At 38.6% G+C, this 20,865-nt stretch overlaps 1 protein-coding gene across 1 annotated transcript in view; it reads left to right on the top strand.

Annotated features, from left to right (window-relative positions):
* The window catches only part of CCDC171 (coiled-coil domain containing 171), a 301,385-nt gene that overhangs the window by 134,964 nt on the left and 145,556 nt on the right, over positions 1-20,865 (top strand). The window contains exons 18-20 of the mRNA XM_041004524.1: positions 174-290; positions 19,980-20,206; positions 20,675-20,857. Of these exons, the coding sequence (XP_040860458.1) occupies positions 174-290; positions 19,980-20,206; positions 20,675-20,857 (527 nt within the window). The remainder of the gene's footprint in view (positions 1-173; positions 291-19,979; positions 20,207-20,674; positions 20,858-20,865) is intronic.

Raw genomic sequence — 20,865 nt, 5'->3', positions numbered from 1 at the left:
TAAATTAGGTCAATCAAATCCAACATTTCTTGTAGATTTTTCTGTACTAGGGCAATTTTCTGCAAATGAGGTTTGATCCTTCTTAAATAGCTGACTACTGCTATGAATTTCAAATATGGCTTTTAGTAATTTTTGTAGCATTTCAGAAATGGATTTTTCTTGTATTTGTGCAGAACATCAAAGGGAGCAGCTACGCTGTTTACAGGCCCTCAGCTGGCTCACCAGTTCTGACCTTCTTGCTGCAATAATCAGTTCTATGGCTGAGTTACAAGAAGTCATTAGCAAAACAGGTACAGTTCCTTCTTTTATGTCCTTGCAAAATACAGTTAAAAGCAAATGTCCTGAAATTCTGCCGAGTACTAATTCAAATAAGGTATGTGGGAAGAAAATGTATTTGTTCTCTGTTTTATTCAGTCACAGAAAGATTATTAAATCTTCATTTAATGATGTAGTACATTAATGTGAGTTTTGATGGCTCATTTTGTCTTTGTGGGGGGAAATAAATGATATTTGCTGGAGAATAGAGCTAACTTTTCCCCTCTTTGTGCTGTAATATTTTTAGTAGAAAGCTCATCATTATGTATGTGGTGTCCTTCAGATGTTCTGGCCTTCCATCAGGTCTGTACATTTCAGAAGCTCAAGTAATAACTGAACCAGTAGAAAATTTCCTCCTCTTGTTTGGTGATGTTTTTATTTTTCCCAATTTATTTTACAGTTAATTTCTACCATGTGTGTAAAGCCACTTATTTTAACTCATTTATTATTATTATTACTGCTAGTATTATTATGATTATTTTATGATACAGTTCCATAGGCTCCTGGTATTTCCCTGACTCCCTCCCCAAATCACTTTTCCCCACACACTGATTTCCCCTGTATTATTACAATAGTATAGTTCTTCATAAATAGTCATAAGTCCATCATTGTGGGCATGGACAGTGGCAGAGATTCTAGATTCTATTGTCAAGATAAATTTAACAATTTCGTTGGGAGTCCATCTTTGATCTGGAGTAGAGATGCATACTGCATTGTATCCTCTCATTTATAATAGTTTCCATTACATAGTTACTATAGCTCACTTTAAATGAAAAGGCACAAAACAAAATCAACAACAGGAAGAAAAATAGAAATTCACAACACCATAAAGTTAAATAATGTGCTACTGAATGACTGATGTATTGCTGAAGAACTGAAAAAAAAATCTTCTTGAAGAAAATGATGCTACTGTATGATCTATGAATCAGTGAAGAATTTAATGAAAAAGTATTTTGAAAAAATGATACTAAAAATAAAAACATCAGATCCATGAGATATAGTTTCTACTGATTTTTGTTGGTGAAATGTATCTCTTCTAGACAACAAATAGATGGATTTTGTTTTTTGATCCAGTGTACTAATCTATGACGTTTGATTGATGGGTGTAAGCTGTTTACATGCAGAGTTAATATGAATAGGTGGTAATTTGGTCTTTTCATTATAGCAATGGGCTGTTTATTGATTTGGTCTTCTGTTGTTATTTTACTGTTCTTCCCACTTACCTTTAGTTTTGGTGGGTGCTATTTATTTTCTCTGTGAAGAGAACATCATTAAGTATCCTTTGTAGGGCAGGTCTGGAAGAGAAACATTCTTTCAGCTTTTCTTTACTGTGGAATAATATTATTTCATTTTCAAAGACAAAGGAAAGCTTTGCTGGGTATGTTAATCTGGGCTGACAATTTTTCCCTTTTACAATCTAGAATGTGTTGTTCCATTTTCTTCTGGCCTGTAGAGTTTCCTGTGAGAGCTCAGCTGTGATTCTGATTGCCAATCCTTTATATGTCAATTGATTTTTTTTTTCACGAGCACATTTAAGGATCTTTTCCTTATGTTTGATTGAAGAGAGGTTGATTATCATGTGTTGTGGTGAAGAGTTGGGAACTCCTGTTGGGCGTTCTGTACCCTTCCTGGATGTTGTTTTTGAATTCTTTCTCCAGATTAGGGAAGTTTTGTTATTTCATCGAATACATCTTTAAACCCAGCTTTTATATCTGTGCCATCTGGAACTCCTGTAACTCTTACATGGCCTTTTAATAGTGCCTCTTAATTCTTGAATACTCTTTTTTAGCTTGGCCCAGCTTCACTTCCAGCTTTTTGATTGTTTCACCATTGTGGCAATAAGTGTGTTCCACTTCTGAGATTCTTTCTTCTACTTCATTCATTCTATTATGTAGACTTTCCACTGAATGTTCATTTTGCTCCACTGTGTCTTTCATTTTTAATAGGTTGGCTTGAGTTTGTTTCAGTGTTGCTATTTCCTGTGTCACATACTTCTTGAATTCCTTGAACTCATGCCTGTGCTTTTCGTTGTTGATAAGAAGCTTTAGAATGAGTTTTCTGTATTTTGTGTCCCCCAATTCCTCAAAGTATTCCTCAGTTAACTCTGAGGTTGGCAAAGCTTTTGCTCCTTTACAGGGGAATCTTTAGTAATATTCATTGTGTCAATGTCTCTTTTGCTTTTGGTCATTGTACTTCTGGTTAGCAGATACTTTGCTTTAGGGCAGGTTTCTAAACTGTATTACCCACAGGTCTACAATTTGATTTTTCTTACTGTGTTTGGTACTTAGTTCTTTGTTTGCAGTCACTTGTGCCACTCCCTCCAGCAAGTTCTAGGTCTGGGCTCTTAGGTTAGATTTCCACCATGGTCTCCATAGGCCCTGGCTATGAAGAGATTGAAGGTATGACTTATAAAGAGATTATTTTTAGGTTTGTTATTGATGTTGTTAAGCACTTGTATGCTTAATGTATTGCCAAGTCTTAGCTCCTGGCTCACCACTCTCTATCTCTTATGATCCTGTGCTGTGGCTGCACTGTTGTCTGTACAACCTTTCTCCCACTTCCAGTTTGAGTAGTTCCCAGGATTTTGGATACACCAGATGTCCTAAATAGTTAGGTTGTTTTGGTGCTGATCTTGCTGGAACCTGCTTGTCATTAGGTCTGAGGATATCCTAGTCCGTTTTGATCTTTAGGGTGCCAAAGTCGGTATTATTTTCGATGTGGGACCAGTACAATGCACTGAGCTGGAAATGAGTTTGCTCCCAGCTCAGCACATGTGCATTCCCTTTGCCACACAGCACGAAATACTGCCTGATAGGCTACTCGTTGAGATCTGGTTCTGCTGGCTATGAGGTTTGGGAATTACCCGGACCTATTTTGGGTGGAACCTGTAGGATGCCACATTGTTGCAATGCACTGAACCAGAAATGAGTTTGCTCCAGGCTCAGTGCATGCGCAGTCCTGTCCTACAACTTTGTCTCTGTATCTAAAATGGCACCTAATGTGATTCTGGTGAGGGTTTGAGCTGTGAGATCCACCCGGTTACTGCACCACCTGTTTGGGATCTATCACTCTGTCTCTGCTCATGGTTGAATCAAACAAAGCTGCAGGATGGACAGTTCTTTGTTTGGGTCCACCTGCTGAGCTCCTGGTGACCTCCCCTTCCCACCTGGATGCTGTTGGGGCTCTGGCCACAAATGGAGTTCAGTTCACTTCTTATTGACTGCCACTGGGTTATCTGGTTGCTGCAACACCACACTGTTGTCTCCACTGCTTTCCCATGTCAGTCAGTCTCCTGGTGCCCTGTGCTGTATGCTTGTCTGCACCTCTTTTCTGAAATGTGCCTTCTCATCTTCACCCTGGCTATTGATTCTCTGTTTATACGTGTCCTTACCCTATGCTGCCATCTTGATTCTCTTTAAGTCATTTCTAAAGGCCCAAAATTCAAGTGTACTTTTTCATGACTCAGGTCATGAAAACTACCTTCTCTACACATGATGACATGTTGGTTAAGGTGTGTCATTGGACTAACTATGGTTATTTTATACACATTAGTAATAAAAACAGTATAATGGATTGTTGAGACATACTCAATTTTATAAGCATAAATAGATCATTTGAGATGCACTTTAGACAGTTCTTTAGACAATTATCTGCAAATAGAAATCAGTTGTTATGGTTTCAAATTTTTTTTTTTAACATTTACTAATTAATTTTTTCTGGCAGTGATTTCTGATGTATTGTCTGTCAGTTAAACAGATAACAATGGCTCTTAATTGTAAAGTAATCTGAATATCTTAAATTTTTATACATATGGTTCCTCTTTTTCATTAGTTATGTAACCTTTTTTAGTAGGAAACTGATAAAGAGATATTTTTAGGTTTGTTATTGATGTTATTAAGCACTTGTATACTTAATGTATTGCCAAGACTTAGTGTACTGGGTTTAGCGTCTGAAATAACCTAAAATATATTTTAAGAATGTTGATATTATAACTTCAAAGAAAATCATTTTCAGATAATTTAATAGTTTTAACATTAGTTTAATAGGGGATTCCTGTTGGACTTGTTTTTATGTGTGCATGTAAACATTTAAAATACTGTGACATCTTAAAAAAGGTTTAATCTACAATGTCAATTTATGTCATGCAGTTTTTCTGATCATCATGCTGTATGTAGTGTAGGGGATAAAAGAACAATATGTTGGTTGGTCTGGGCTTCTAGATGATATGCACATTATGAAAGGGGAAGGACAATCATGCCCAACTTTAGGAAGAGTTGAATCAAAGACAGGATGAGGTAATATAGGCATTACCCGCGGTAATAATCTACAGATGGTGCAGCTGAATGCAGATCAGTGGAAGGGAAGCTTTTAGAATGCAACTGGTCGTCTAGCTGGGCTTAGAACACAGATAACTTAGGAAGAAGGAGAGAAGCCATTCCTGTAAAGGACTTGGTTTAAGCAGGGATGCATGGATGGATTGTAAATATTAAAGATACAAGAATGGAAATCCACAAGTACCATGCCTGCTTTATCAACAGTGATTCATATGAGGATTTTTTTTTTAATATTGTGGTCATAATGTGTGTCATTGGCAAAGGGTCAGATTTTCAAGATTTTGTAGAACCAGTAATCCTTCAGACCACATTCTGAAAGAGGCCCCTTATATTTGTAGAGTTAAAAATCTTTACAGAATGGTTATTATGACCCCAATAAAATATGTGCATGTAAACCCTAGCAAGAAGGTAGACCAGGAGTGGCAGTGTTAAACATTTGCTTTTCTTAAGGAACCTTTGATTTCAGACTTGGCTATGCTTCTAACAATTCAAGGAAATAGCAGCTTTTAAAAACATTTTTTTAGACACTATGTTTATTTATTATTTATTATTTATTATTTTTAAAATTTATTTTTAACTTTTTTTTATTGATTACATTGCATTATGTGACACAGTTTTATTATCCAGATAAGTTCAACGGTTTCTTGGGGAGACCATCTCTGGTCTAAAGGTAGAGCTGGCAAAGTATCATTTTGATCAATTAAAAGTCCCGACATTATATCAGTAACAATTTATAATGTTATGGAATTAGTTGACATGGTATTGAGTAACCAATATGTTAAAAGAGAAAAAAAAAAAAGAATGCAAGTTCTGAACCACACCCTGTGACTTCTACATTGACATTTTCAGTTATTAGTTTATATACAACCGGGTTCTATATGCCGTAAAATGGCTATAGATTACTATGCAGCTGTCTCATGTCTATTTTAATTTTAGTATTTAGCAGTTTATAGCATTGAAGCATGATTTTGCTGAACCTGGCTGTTTTTCGGGTAGTCTAACTCTATAACTCTAACAGGACATATGTCAGCAGTTGAGGTGAACAGTTTTAGGAGGGTGTGCAGAGAAATTTTCAATACCCCAGTGAGGAGTAACTTATCTTTGTGTCCCACCCAGTGAGTTCTAAGTGCATCCCCGCTGACCATTTCCTGTCTGTTTCTAAGCTTTCCTTGTTGGTCTCTGTCTATCTATTCTAGTCTTTTTGTTTATTTGTTTGTAGAAACATTTTTTAAGATTTGTTTTTACTGGAAAGTCAGATATACAGAGAGAAAAAGAGAGAGAGAAAGATCTTCCATCCACTGATTCACTAATCAAGTAGCAGCAGCAGTGGAGCTGAGCTGAGCTGAAACCAGGAACCAGGAGCCTCCTCTGGTTCTCCCATGTGGGTGCAGGGTCACAAGGCTTTGGGCCATCCTCAATTGCTTTCCCAGACAACAAACAGGGAGCTGGATGGGAAATGGGGCGGCCAGGATTAGAACCAGTGCCCATATAGGATCTCGGCATGTGCAAGGTGCGGACTTTAACAGCTGGGCTACCTTGCCAGGCCCAGAAACATTTGTTTTGAGGGGAGATTTCTAGACATGTTTACAGAAAAAGCGATAATTATTCAGAGGGATGGAATATGTATCAGGATCATAAGGAGTGGTGGAAAGAATTTGGGCATGAGAGGTTGGTAATTATTATTTGGTACAGAAATGATTACTGTGGACCTTTTGCAGAAGTAAAGTTGACCATCTTGGACATATTATAGGATAATTCTTTTATACACAAGGAGAAGCTTATGTGTTATCTTTTCTTGGTATTGCAGTTTCACTTTTGTGTTCCTCCAGTACATATTTCAGGTATTTGAACAGAAAGTATGGGAACATATTTTTAGATACTTTAAGTCTGTGAGTGGTTATCACCAAATAATAAAATAATGAATGTAAAGCATGATGGCTTATATAGTCACTGTTAAGTTTCTGATTGAAGTGTACAAATAGCCTAAGTAGGCAAGCATTATTGCACAGTGGAAAGAACATTGGCTTTGAATAAAGCAGTTTGATTTTGTATCCTACTCTGCTAGTAGTCAGTTGTTATGCAGCTGAGGTAAGTTATTTAACTTTACAATACTTCAGATTCTCTAATTAAAATAAAGATGGTATCTTATTTCTGTCTCTTTTTAGCATTTATTGAATATCTTGTTTAGCACCTGGCAATATAGTGATGACTTAAAAAATAAAAACAGCTGTTCTCTTGCCATCAATTTTGCTCTGACAGTGTTGTCATGGTCAGTAGTGAGTATGCGACAACACACATGTATATACACACAGACCTTTGTATTTTAAAGCTGCTAATGATGAATTTTCTTTTTTAAAAAGATTTATTTTTACTTGAAAGATTTAGGGAAGAAGGGAGGGACTGAGAGAGAGGGAGGGAGGACAGGAGGAAGAGTGGGAGGGAGGGAGAAAGAGAGAGATCATCTACCCTCTGTTTTACTTCCCAAATGGCTGCAACAGCCAGAGCTGAGACAGTCCAAAGCCTGCTTTCGGTGTGCCGTGTAGATCCAGGGTCCCAAGGCCTTTGGCTATCCTCCAGCATTTTCCCAAGCCAGAAGCAGGGAGTTGGATCAAAAGTGGTGTAGCTGGGACTCTAACTGGCACCCATATGGGATGCTTGTGCCGCAGGCGGAAAATCAGCCTGCTGTATCACTGTACCAGCCCGTATTGATTCATTTTCTAAACTGAATTTGCTGAAGTGCCCTAAAAGAAAGTCAACATTGCTAGGTTCAAGCAGGAACATTGATGTTGAATTCTGGTTCAGGTATCAGCTGTGTGGCCATGGGTAAGTTGTTTAAATTCTGTGTGCTCCAGTGCTCCTGCTTCCCACCCCTCACACTTTTAAAAAGGAAGTGGCTTGTTTTATTTGAAAGAATTGCAGAAAGCAAGGGAGAGACAGAGAGATATAGAGATGCAGATCTCATCCTTCTGCTGGCTCACTCCCTAGATGGCTGCAATGGACCGAGGAACCAGGACCACATCTCCTGCATGGGTGCAGGGACCCAAGCATTTGGGCCATCTTCCATGCATCCCCAGGCACATTATCAGGGAGGCAGATTGAAAGTGGAACAGGTAGGACTTGAACCAGATGCTGGCTCAGCAGATGACTGCTTAACCTATGGCTCCGCAGTGCCAGTCCTAAGTAGCAGTTTTTTAATATATACTATTAATATATAAAAATAATTATGTTGATTCTTATATTATCTTTGTTTGAAGATGCGAAAATTCAGTTCAACAATTAATTCTTCCTAAATATTAGGTGCTTACCTGTAAGTTTCGAATTATACTCATATTACTAAATATTTTGTGGAGAAGACTGACTCATAACCATGTTAGGTATGCAGTAGAATATTGATTAAAAACTTGGGCATTATATCTGAGTCTAGTCTTCAATGTTTTCTATTGTGTGATATTGGGGAAATTACTTAATTCCTTCTCAACTTCAATATTGTCATCTGTGAAGTTTGATCAACAGAAGTTCCTAAATCACAGGGTTTTAGGAATCAATGGGGCCTTCTTAGCCAGCTCCCATGAATATAGGGATGTCCTATAAACATCCACAAATGTGTCTCCTTTTAAAACACTGATGAATATTCAGTGAAACTAGCATATCAGCTTTTAACTTCTCATAACGCTTGAACTTGAGTACGGGTAACTTGGTCTCACCATTCAGAGTGCTAGTGGTTCTTGCCATGTTGTCTTCTTAAACTTTGATGATATATTGTTAGGCAGTGGGCAGAGAGCCCCAGTTTGCATGTTGCTTCTGTAAATACTGGACAGGTGGCAACCTTCTTGCTTTTATTATAGTGTTTGCCCACTTGAGATAAATTGCCTCTTTTGGATATCCAAATGGTGTGCCTGCAAGAGATCATTTACCTCAAACAGGGGAAGTGTTACTTTCACCGAAGGCTGGGATATCAATCATTTTGGGAATAGACTAAAGAACTCTTCAGAGAGCTGAACTTTATGATATGACTGGTTCAAATTTAATTTTCAGTGTAGAAAACATGTACTGATTTGCTTTATATCATTTGTGAATGAATACAAGAATAGATGGATAGAAGCAAGATGTTAAAACATTTCGTTCTACTTTTCCTCTGCAATTGAAGTTTAATTGTCTGGAAGATCGATCACCCAGGTATACCCCTGCTAGTACTGCTCAGAACTTTCCTTCATCGTGTGTTTGGAGGTAACTTTCTAAAGGTCATAGTAACTCTTTCAGGCAAAACTGAGAAACCAAGGGTGTGTTTAACTTCATAGTTATAAAATTTAAAGCAATAAGAAAAGATGATTTGTATTAATAAATGGTTACTTATATGTAAATGTAATCCAAAGTAGCACGAAAAGGTAACATGCATTAATAAATGATTAATTGTGCACTCACTCTCTCTCTCTCTCTCTCTCTCTCTCACACACACACACACACACACACACACACACACACTTACATTAAGGCTTTACTGAATCTTAAAAGAATGTTTAAAGAATTGCTTCTGCCTGCACTGTGAACTATGAACCAATCATGACTATTAACTATGAATGTGTTACAATCCATAATCACAGACCTTACTCCAAAATAGCCAGAATTATTTTAACAAGGTGTCAAATACTTAATATTCACAGAAAAGTTTGTGAAGAAATGGCTTAGAAAATTTCTTTTTCTGTTTAAAAAAAAAAGATCTATTTTATTTATTTGAAAGGCAGAGTTAATGGGGTGGGGGTAAGAAAGAGAAGGAGGAAGAGAGAGAGAGAAAAAAAAGAATCTTCCATTTATTGGTTTACTTCTCAAATGGTTGAAATGGCCAGGGTGGGCCAGATGGAAGTTAGGAGCCAGGAACAACTTCTGGGTTTCCCACATGAGTACAGGAGGCTAAGCACCCAAAGTGCATTAACCAGGAGTTAGATCAGAAGCGGAGCAGCTGTGATTCAAACCAGCACCCACATGAGATGCTCACATCACAAACATGGGCTTTGCCTCCTGTGACAGCAGTAGCCCTTAGGATTTCTTTATGTGCATAACTCCCCTTGTACCTGGAATTGAAACAAATGTAAGATTTGGCATTCAACATTACTAACGGCTTCCTTTTTTTTTTTTTTTTGACTCTTTTGACGTCCATGGCGTTACTCCTACTTCTCTTCCTTTCACTGCATGCTCCCTCGAGGACCCTTCTTGAGTCTGTTCTTTCAATGTGTATGTGCCCCTTCTTTTCTTAGCCAATGCTTTTCTAGCATTCCTATGTAAAGCCAGATCATGTGAATGCTGATGACTCTCAAGTCTTGTCTATACCCCCAACTGCATTTCTTAACTTAAAGACCATGTACTTAGCTTTCAATGCATATCCTGAAATCACCTTGAATTCATGTTCAGAATTGTACACATTTTCTCATTTGGCCATAGTCCTGAAAATTCTATCCTTTTAATTGGCATGACCAAAGTAGTATTTAAAATAAAAGCTGGCAGACACCATGACTTAACGTTTGTTCTTATTGTCCTACATTTCTTATTGGTATGCTTTATAAAAAGGATTTATTTATTTTTGTTTCAAAGGCAGATATATAGAGAGAGAGGAGGAGAGGAGAGACAGAGAGGAAGATCTTCCATCCGATGATTCATTCCCCAGGTGAGTGCAATGGCCGGTGCTATGCCAACCCGGAGCCAGGAGCCAGGATCCAGGAACTTCTTCCAGGTCTCCCACATGGGTGCAGGATTCCCAGCTTTGGGCCATCCTTGACTGCTTTCCCAGGCCACAAGCAGGGAGCTGGATGGGAAGTGGGGCTACTGGGATTAGAACCAGCACCCGTATGGAATCTTGGCGAGGACTTTAGCCTCTAGGCCATGGCGCTGGGCCTTGTCATGCTTTTTTTTTTTCCTGCCTTATTGCTATTATCTTAGCTCACCTTATCCCCCCGCTTGTTTTCCAATCAGTAAAATCGGACTGTAGATCTGTGGGTGACACAGCTTAGAAACTTGCACAAGGAGAAGAATCTGATAACTAGAAGTACAATGATCAAGAGCAAAGGAAGACAGAAAGGCAAAATGAATATTACTGAAGACTCCTCAGAAAAGGAGCAAAAGCTTTTGCCAACCTCAGAGTTAACTCAGAAAGACATTGAGAGAATGGGGGAGGCAGAATTCAGAAAAGTGGAATATTTTAGGGAAGACTGAGCATCCTTCAGCTGAAAACCCCAAATCTAAAGTTAGTGATTGCTAACATGCCACTGTATACAGAATTCATGTGATGAAAGAGAGCAGCCGAAACACAAGTACTCTGAAAATTTGGTCTGAATTCATCTTCATGCTGTATGTATAAGGTATATGTGAAACATCAATGAATTTCATGTTTAGATTTGGGTTTTTGGGGGGGCTTCTCACTCATTATGTGTTTGAAAATATTCCAAAATACAAAAAGAGTGTAAGATCTGAAAAACTTTTTGTCCGTCCCCAAGTCATTCAGCTGAGTGTGCAGTCTGTGCTACCTTGCAAAGTGAACTACAGAAGCTTTATTTAGCATGTTTTTTTTTTACAATATTTCTGTGAAGCAGTATTTTCATCACTTTTTAAACTAAAAATTTAGTTCCCAATCTGACACCATGATGACTTGCTAAAGACTACTTTTTAGTTCAATGTTCTTATTTTTGTCTAAGCAACAGCTTTTATTATGATGTGTTTTAAGAAATCAACTGTATCATATTTTAAATGTAATTTGTTACACTTAATGGCTTAATAAGCATATATTTTGATAGCCATATTTCAATGATGTTTGCTTCATTTGTTCTATAGTTTTTGATTTATGGCTTTAAAGTAATGTGTCGAGGTGAGCTATAGGCTCCATTAGAGACTCCCAAAAGTGTCCGAAGCACAAAGTCGATTAAATACTGCTGTTTAATATGACTTTTGCCCAAAATATCATTTGTGTGATCCCTCTTTGGGGCATTTATACTTATTGTGTTATTTACTAATCCTTAATCTACTTTCCCCATTGCCTAATAAGTGCCTTATTTGTATGAAATATTTTGTTACCAACTACTGAATGAATGAGAAAGATAGTACATAGTGCTTCCCCCCTCCTTTTGCACTTTCTTTTTATTAAAAATTTTAAATGTTCATTACAGAATTGAGGGGGATTGTAGACACACATGGGACACTGGTGGGAATGTGGGGAAGGAGGCGAGAGCGAAGTGTGTTGTGGGGTTGGGAAGCTGCTTCTTGTTGTCATGCTACCTTAGTGCCAGGGGCTGGAGGTGGTCTCTCAGTGACACTGCGGAGGGCTCAGTCATGGGAAGAATGGCCCAGAGGTATTACTTGGGTGGTCATTGTGTACAAAGCGACTTGCTCTGCATTCTCACAGGAAATCTTCATCATTTCTTCTCTGTAAGTTCTGAAGTCTGTTGGTTATCTATCTACTTCAGTGTCGGTACACCTAGGTGCATTCCACAGAATTTGTTCTGAAGTATTGTGCCACTTGCAGTTCTTTCCACTGTTTGACAAGGTGCTTCAGTTTTTCTGTTCAATTAGAGGAACCACTTCCCTTTCATGTGCATCTAGGTGTGTTCTTTATCCTCTCTCTGGAGTAAGTCATGGAGGTGGCTCAGTTTTGCAACAAACATATACTTTATAGTCAGACCAGATGTCTGGAATGTCCCTGAGGTCAGGAATCCTGTCAGTCTAAGGTACTTTATGCATTTCAGGGGGCCCATTCCTGACTAGGTCATCCCACCTGGGCTGCCCCTAGTTCTTCCCCTGGTTCTTGCACTAGTTGGCAGGCTGGTCAGAACCACCACTTGCCCTATCTGCTGTACATATCTGTGGGTGTCTTGACCTGGTTGTGTGGCCCCTCCAGAACTCTTGTATTAGGTTGGTTCCTTGCTTTAGATCCCATGTGAGTGCTTGCAGCTGTAATCATCTTACTCAGCCTATTCCCGTGCACTGGGGGTACAATGGCTCATTTGAAGAGATCCCTTGAGTCACTAATACGCCATTCCCCAGATCCAGCTCTTGTATGAGCTGGTGGGTGCAATGGCCTGGCCTACCCTAGCCCCAGCTCTGGCCCTGGCATACACCAGTAACTGAGTAACCCTACCAGCTGTCCCCAGACCTGACTCTTGTGCTCTTGACCTGGTTGAAGCGCCTTTACGAGACCCCTACCAGATTTGTCCCCAGACCTGGCAGGTCTTGTGTTTCCTACCATGGCCCTGCCTCCAGAACCAGAGTCACCAAATAACTATTCCTAAAAGAAACTAGCATCTCATTTGGCATGCCTGAGTTTGAGTAGTGGCTTCTGATTCCAGTTTATTGCTAATCAGTATGCTGGGAGGCAGCCGATTATGGCCTAAGCATTTGGACCCCTGCCAGTCAGGTGAAAGAGACCTGAACTGAGTTACAGGCATTTGACAGTCCTGGTTGTTGTGGATATTTGAGCCGGAAGGCAGAAGAGCTCTTGGTCATTCTCTCTGCCTTTTTTAAAAAAATATTAACCAACATGAATAAAACAGTGAAGAGCAGTTGCATTAAATGATGAAAGTAAAAAACAGTATTCTTGTGTAAGTGCTAGATATGAAAAAGTTTCATTATTTCTATGGAAGTACTTATGCTCAGTGTAAAATTTTTACTTAATATGGAAATAAATATTTTCTAGAACTGTTCTTAACATTTTGATGACTTCTACAGATCTCCTGTACAGGTATACAAACACATACACACACACACACACACACACACACACACACACAAGCACATAGAATTTTAAATGTGGGAGCCATACAGTCATGTCTCATTTTAGCTTTGTTCCATTTAGTGGACAATGAATATCTTCTAGAGTCCATAAATTTGATCTTATATCATTAATAGTATTTATCTAAACACTGTTGCATTATTGCATATATATATATATATATTATAATTTACTCAGTGAATCAGTTTTTGATTGAAATAGATTTTTCATTATGTTGAACAGTGCTATGAGAACCTGTATCATAGTTTAAATATATCTGTATAGAAAATCATTTTATACTTGTGTGATTTTTTTGACTAAATTTATAAGAAACAGGAATGTGTACTTTGTATTTGGAAAGTATTTCTGGTTTGTCTCACAAAGTTTGCTTTATATTACACACTAATGAACCATAATAAAGCTCTGTTTTTTTCAAAATACATTAGCATGAAAAATTTTGACGATTTTTATTTTTATTAAGTGAAAGGCATACCATGTTATTTGCATTATTTGAGTATTAGTTGGGTTGTACACCTTTCATTTGTTTCATCCGTATCCATATTCTTCTCAAAATTCCTTTTTTTGGAAGCATAGATTTGTTTAAAAGTATAAAAACTCTTTGTTTACATTTAAATTAACATTTTGCCATATATCATGCAAATGATTTTTCCAGTTGGGGTTGTAGTTCTGTGGGATTTTTTTATATAGTTAAAAGTCTTCATAATTTATTTGTGATTCTCCTTATAGTGATTTACTTAGGAAAACTAGCCTTATGTCAAGGTTATAATGCTTATGTTTTATAATGCTCATATATTAATAAACATTAATCTTGAGTCTACTTGGGTTTATTTTTACTATGAACAAGGACACAATCATTAAGCTTTCTTTGTGCCCAGATGACCAGCTAGTGACAACCTTTTCAGTAATCCCTTTTTTTTTACACTAATTAAGACATATCATTTGTCATGCATTACCGTTTTTTTCCTATATTAAATTATTTTAAGTATTTATATCTTGCCTGTTTTTCCAGCCAACTCTGCTAGAATTCTCATCTCTTCTATTGCCTGTATCAAACAACCGTTTTCATGACTTAAGATAAATACAACACTTTTTTCCTGAAGTCTTTGGGGCTATTATCACTACTTTTTATTAAAAAAAAACATTGACTTATGAGGCAAACGACTCCTATCCACTGTTCCACTTACCAGATTTCTACTGGTACTGGCAGTTAGGAGCCAAATCCAGGTCTTCCTTGGGCAATAGGATCTCAGCCACCTGCCGCTTCCCAGTGTATGCATAAACAGGAAGTCAGGAGCAGAGCTGGGACTTGAACCCAGTAATCCTGATCTGAAGTGTAGGTATTTTAGCTGTTAGGTCAAATGGTTGGCCCCAGAAAGTGTCTAGAACATTGCTCTGAAGTGGATGTCTAATTGCAATCATTTGCTTCCGAATTTGAAAACTAATTTCCACATTCATATTTCTCCAAATAGTAGCAGTTTAGAAACATAAATATAATTTGTATTGAGAAGGAATGTTGTAAATTTGTGATGGGTTGGCATTACTGGAAAGGAACTGCATATAAATGAGAAATTGCAGAGTAGGTTGTTTCCTGCAAAGTTTGCAAGCCTGGCTTGTAGGTCTTTGGAACCCTGTTTTAAGGATTTTGAAATATGCTGCTGGATGTGAGGAGAGTTACTGAGGCTTAAAAGCAAGGGATGTCACAAGACTTGATTTGTGTTTTGGAAAGATAAGGAGGCTGGGGCCAGTGTTGTGGCATTGTGAGTAAAGCTGCTGCGTCTGATTCCAGTACCCCAAATGGGCACTAGTTCATGTCTTGGCTGCTCTAATTTAGATCCACTCCATGCTGATATGTCTGGGAAATGCAGTGGAAGATGGTCAAGTGTTTGAGCCACTGTCTCCCACTTGGGAGACCTGAAATAAGCTATTGGCTCTGGCTTGGCTCAGTCCTGGCTATTGCAGCCGTCTAGGGAGTGAACCAGTAGATGGATCTCTCTCCCTGTCTCTTCCTCTCTGTAACTATTGACACTTAAATGAATAAATAAATAAATAAATAAATAAATAAATAAATAAATAAATAGGGCCCGGTGCGGTGGCGCAGTGGTTAAGGTCCCGCCTAGCACGCCTGGGATCCCATATGGGCGCCGGTTCTAATCCCGGCAGCCCCGCTTCCCTTCCAGCTCCCTGCTTGTGGCCTGGGAAAGCAGTGAGGACAGCCCAAAGCTTTGGGACCCTGCACCCGTGTGGGAGACCCGGAAGAGGCTCCTGGCTTCGGATCGGCATAGTATGGGCCCGTTGCGCTCACTTGGGGAGTGAATCATCGGATGGAAGATCTTCCTCTCTGTCTCTCCTCTCTGTATATCCACCTTTCCAATGAAAAAATAATAAAAACAAATCTTTAAAAAAAATAAATAAATAAGAGAAGGGAGACTTGCAGTAGCCTGGTGAAATATGATCATTATCTGAAAAGAATGGAAGAGACTGGAGAAATATTAAACATAGGATGTAGGGAAGAGGGATGGATGTAAGAGGTGACAGACTGTTACTGAGTGTATGTAATGAGTTGGAATTTATTTTTTAAAAGTTTTATTTATTTATTTATTTGAAAGGCAGAGTTACATAGCTAGATCTCTGTCTGCTATTTCACTCTCCAAATGGTGGCAAAATAAAGGGTTGGGCCAGGCTAAAGCTGGGAGCTTTTTTCAGATCCACATGGGTCTGGGACCCATGCACTTAAGCCATCTTCTGCTGCTTTCCAAGGCACATTATAAGGGATGAGAGCAGCTGGGAACTGAACTAATTGCCATTTGGGCTGTTGGCATTGCAAGGAGAAGCTTAGCCCATTGTGGCACAACTCTGGTCCCTAAGTTAGAATTTACTGCAGTTAACAGTGTTTTCTAATAGCACTACTAGTATTAACATTGCTCATTAGTACTATACTGTTCTGTATTGTGATGATGATGATGATTATCCTTGTAGAATATTTCTCAGCCTTCCTGAGTATGAAGACTCTCCCCTGTTTTACAATTTTTGCAAGCATAGTTCTTTCTTCCTCCCTCCACCACCTTGTCTTCTGTGTTTCATGGTAAAATAGTCCATCAGCGTAGTCTTGGCCCAAACTTTCTGCTCTTTATGTAGATCATGACACTGTTAGTATAGGCAATGGCAGAGGGTTTAGTATTCTGTTGTCTGTGTATATTTAGAGGTTTCATTGAGAGCCTACTTTTATTCAATAGTAGACATGCATTCTGTTGATTTTCCGTGATACGTGGTACTCTGGTCTCCATTACATTTTTGTTTGTGAGATTATAAGTATATGTTTGTTTACCTTTATTTTTTGTTTTGTATTTTTGATGGAGGTTTTCTTATACTAGAGTGAACATATGATATTTGTACTTTTGGAATTGGCTCATTTCACTGAGCATAATGGTCCCCAATTGGGATAGCTAAGTAGCATTCCATAGAGTAGATGTACAGTTTCATTATCCAGTCCTCTTTCAAAGGGCATCTAGATTGTTTCCATGTTTTTGCAATTGTTTATTGTGCTGCAGTGAATACTGTGGTGCAGGTTGCTTTCTCATGTGTATGTATCAGTTCTTTTTGATATATCCTGAGGAGTGAGATTGCTGGGTCATGTGGTAGGTGATTTTTCAGTTGCCTGAATATTGGAGTAAAAGTTTTTAGAGAAACAAGGAGTACATATGTTTGGCACTAAAATGGTATTTTATATTAAGTATTATAAATAAAATGAATTTTACTATTTGTCCATTCATTTACAAGTGACCTGTGTAATGATATTGTAGATTAATATTTCCATTACATTAGTGAGCTATATTATATGCTGATTGCTATAAAAACTACTTAATATTTCTCACAATTTACATGATGATTGTGATTATTAGCAAAGGATTATATTTTAATTATAATTGTATGCCTTTTTTTCCTGGGAATTCTTAACATGTTTGTAATGAATGGCATATAGAATTAAACTTATTGGATAACAAGATGGCTGGTCAGGTAGGAAGGTATATCCTTGAGTGGAGAAAGAGTGGCAAGAGAAAAGTGGCTGCTGTGTTGAACTGGAGAAGGAAAGTTGTTGCATTAGGTGAATGGAGGGTAGAGCTGTGTGGAGGAGGAAAACCTGTGGAAAATCAGCTGAAAATGCCCTGAATTGTGGCCTGTACCCTGTAGCCCAAGAGGAGAATGAGTGAATGGGAAGGAAGCTTAACCTGTGGACATGAATCCTGTAGATTTGGAGCTAATACAAATGGAGTCTGATTAAGCAGACTTCTGTGGAAGTCCTCCAAAGGGCACAAGTGTCTAGGAGCCACAGGAACAAGGCATGGTTTCCAGCACCCATAAGGGAAGTCAAAACTGTGGAAAGCCATGGGCTTCCAAAAGCCCCCAGATCACAAAGCCTCACCATTGGGGAGCAAACCAGCCAAGGGAGGGATCCAGGAAATAACAAGAGTTCACCTCAGATCACCCAGAATGCTGTGAGAGCCACCAGGACCTCTTGAGACAGATAAGTAGAAACCTGCAGAAACTTGAGACTGTGTCTGTATCAGCTATATAGATCCTAGCAAGAAAGCCAGAACTAAAGGCCGAATGCAATTGTGTGAGCAAACATTAGGATCCTGGCATATTAGGATTCTTTTGCCTGAAGCCTGCACAAGGCAGGAGAGGGGAGTGAGGGCCGCCTAGGCAATGACAAACAGTACACAGACAGACTGTGGGAGTGGCAGGAAGGTGCAATGCCACTGACCTGTGTGGGCATGCTGAGCAGGAAGAGCATTTGACACTGTGGGAGGGAATCAGCAGCATGTGCATTGGAGGGAGGTTTTGCAGCAGCTGCGGGAGAGGTGGGAAGAAACAAAGCCACTGATCTGTGTGCAGCTTTGTAGAGCCACAGCAGTGAGAAGGGTTGGATAGTGAACCCAGACAAAGAACTGTCCGTCCTGCCGGTCTGTTTGATTTGACCAGGAGCAGAGACAGAGCAGCAGATCCCAGACTGGCAGTGAGGGAGAAGGGTAGATTTCACAGCCCAGTCGGCCTGCTAGAGTCCAACTGAGCGCCATTTTGTTTAAAGAGGAAAAGGCTAGGGAAAGGAATGAGTATATGCTGAGCTGGGAGTGAACTCATTTCTGACTCAGTGAACTGCAGCAATGTGGCATTCTAAAGGTTCCACCCAACACAGGTCTGGGTAGCCCAGACTTGATGGCCAACAGATCAAGAACTCCAGTAGTGGTACGTCAGGTGCCATTTTGTACAGTGTGGCAAAAGTTTTAGGACTGTAGGGGACAACAGTGAGCTGTGCATTTTCCCAAATATTATTGCAAATCCTTCAGCAACAGTAAAAAAATGTTCAGCATTCTGCTGTTCATGTGCATCATGGCATTGTAGTTATTGGCAGTGGTGGAAAATCTGGTATCATACTATCAGGGTATATTTAACAATTTCATTGGGATTCCTCCTTTTCAGTGAACATATGGCAATGTGTCTTTACTTCCTGATATGCTATTATCCATGATAGGAATTCTTATTGTTGCATTAATTTTTAATTTATTACTTGCCTTTATACATTGAAGAATAAAACAAATGGAATTAAGTTTAAATGTCAGTATGCAAGGTCTTGTAAAGCAGATTTTTGTGTGACAGAAAAGCACTGTTTTGAGCTCCTTCTCCATGTTGCTCTTCATTATTAAAGGTTATATTTGCTTTCTGTTTATAAGACATTTTTTGAGGGGCAAAACAGGCTAAATTTTCTTTTTGTGCTCATGACCCAAAGATAAAATATGGAGGAACTCCCAACAGTGCAGATTTGAAATATGGAGTGGGTACTGCTGAATCTAAGTATTCTCATCATGTGTGATTTTATACAGATAGCATCATAAGACAAGTAATGACAGACTAAGATCTGCCTAGCTGTGGGAAAACTAAATTACATGACTTTTATGAATGCATAAATAAACCTATTAACCATTATCTGGAATACCAATTACTAGAAAGAGGGCTGACAATTTTATTTATTAACACTAAACACAATTATTAATTCTGGAGCCGATGAATCTAGCAGTAAGCAGGCCATGTTGAATATGCTGGGTCTGTAAGTCCATTATATGAGAGGGATGACTACCGAAATCCTGTGGGGAAATCAGTAATTGTAGTTATAAAATTTTAATTGCCTTAGAATAAGACAAATTATATTTTCTTGTCTGAGAATATAAATGGTCTAATATTAAAGAAACACATTTTGGTAATTGCAGATAGAAAATGGGTTTATGTCACTATTTTTTAAATGAATAATTTTTAATGTTAAATTATTTGTGTGCCCGGCACCCTGCAAACACATGCAGATTTTATTTCAGGTATGTTGTTCAGCAGGTGAGTTGTTTTCTGCTTTTTTGTCATAGTGAAAATATCTAAGTTGGACTTTTTATATGGGTTACTGCAGTTGAGTGGGAATTATGTCATTGAAAAAAAAGTTCTGTCATGTTCAGCAGTGTTGGGAAATGAACAAGATACAATTCACATTTTTGTGTTTTTTTCTTTTTTCTTTAAAGATCCCAATTCCAGAATTTGTGGTCATTTGCTTGTGGGTGCAGCCAAAAATTCTTTTGCAAAACTCATGGATAAAATCAGCCTGGCAATGGAGAATGTACCTCTGCACAACAGCCGGAGTATCACGTATGTGGAAAAGGATTCCCTGGTTCAAAGGCTGGCCCGTGGCCTTCACAAAGCCAACACACTGGCCCTCAAGTACGGTTGGCGTGGTCATGTGCCCATTATGGTATGTACACAGCTCCATTTCAAAGTGACCTTAGGACTTAGAGCTTTAATTTTGCATCAGCGCTATTTAGAATTGAAAGGAGTTGTGTGTGAATGCATCTACATTTTCCTGTAAACCTAATACATACAATAAATAAAAAAGACATTTCTGAAAAATTGCCCAGATAACAAAACTTAAAAGCCGTGGCCCTTTTTCTAAATTTTTTGTAAGCACGCATCAACAGAATTGTATGAGACACAACATGAGTTAATTCAATGTGCTAGCCATCTCGATTATTTCTTCAGGTGTTCATTTGCAATAAGCTAAATTATTGGTCACATGAAAAACACAACTTTCTTGGAGTCTCAATACCAGCTGGTATTGTTTGTTTGTATGCTCTAAGTTTTAATTTAGTAAGGTGTTCATTGCTATTGATTTATTACTAGATCTGCAGTTACTCCTTGTAAAATTGCTCTTGTTAAATAATAGAAAAGCACAGCATCATTACAGAAGCAGATATTTGGATTTACTCAAAGACTGCATGCAGCTGAAGTGGAGCGCCGCTCACTGCGCCTGGAAGTCACAGAATTCAGACGAAATGTGAGTGAGATGAAGAAGGAGCTTGACAAAGCCCAGGGTCTCCAGATGCAACTGAATGAATCTCAGCACTCGGTGAGTAC

This window comes from Ochotona curzoniae, unplaced genomic scaffold, assembly GCF_017591425.1.
Source record: "Ochotona curzoniae isolate NIBS_2020 unplaced genomic scaffold, NIBS_Ocur_1.0 scaffold_3208, whole genome shotgun sequence".
Lineage (NCBI taxonomy): Eukaryota > Metazoa > Chordata > Mammalia > Lagomorpha > Ochotonidae > Ochotona > Ochotona curzoniae.
The sequence above is the reverse complement of the archived record's forward strand: the minus strand, read 5'-3'. Positions and strand labels throughout refer to the sequence as shown.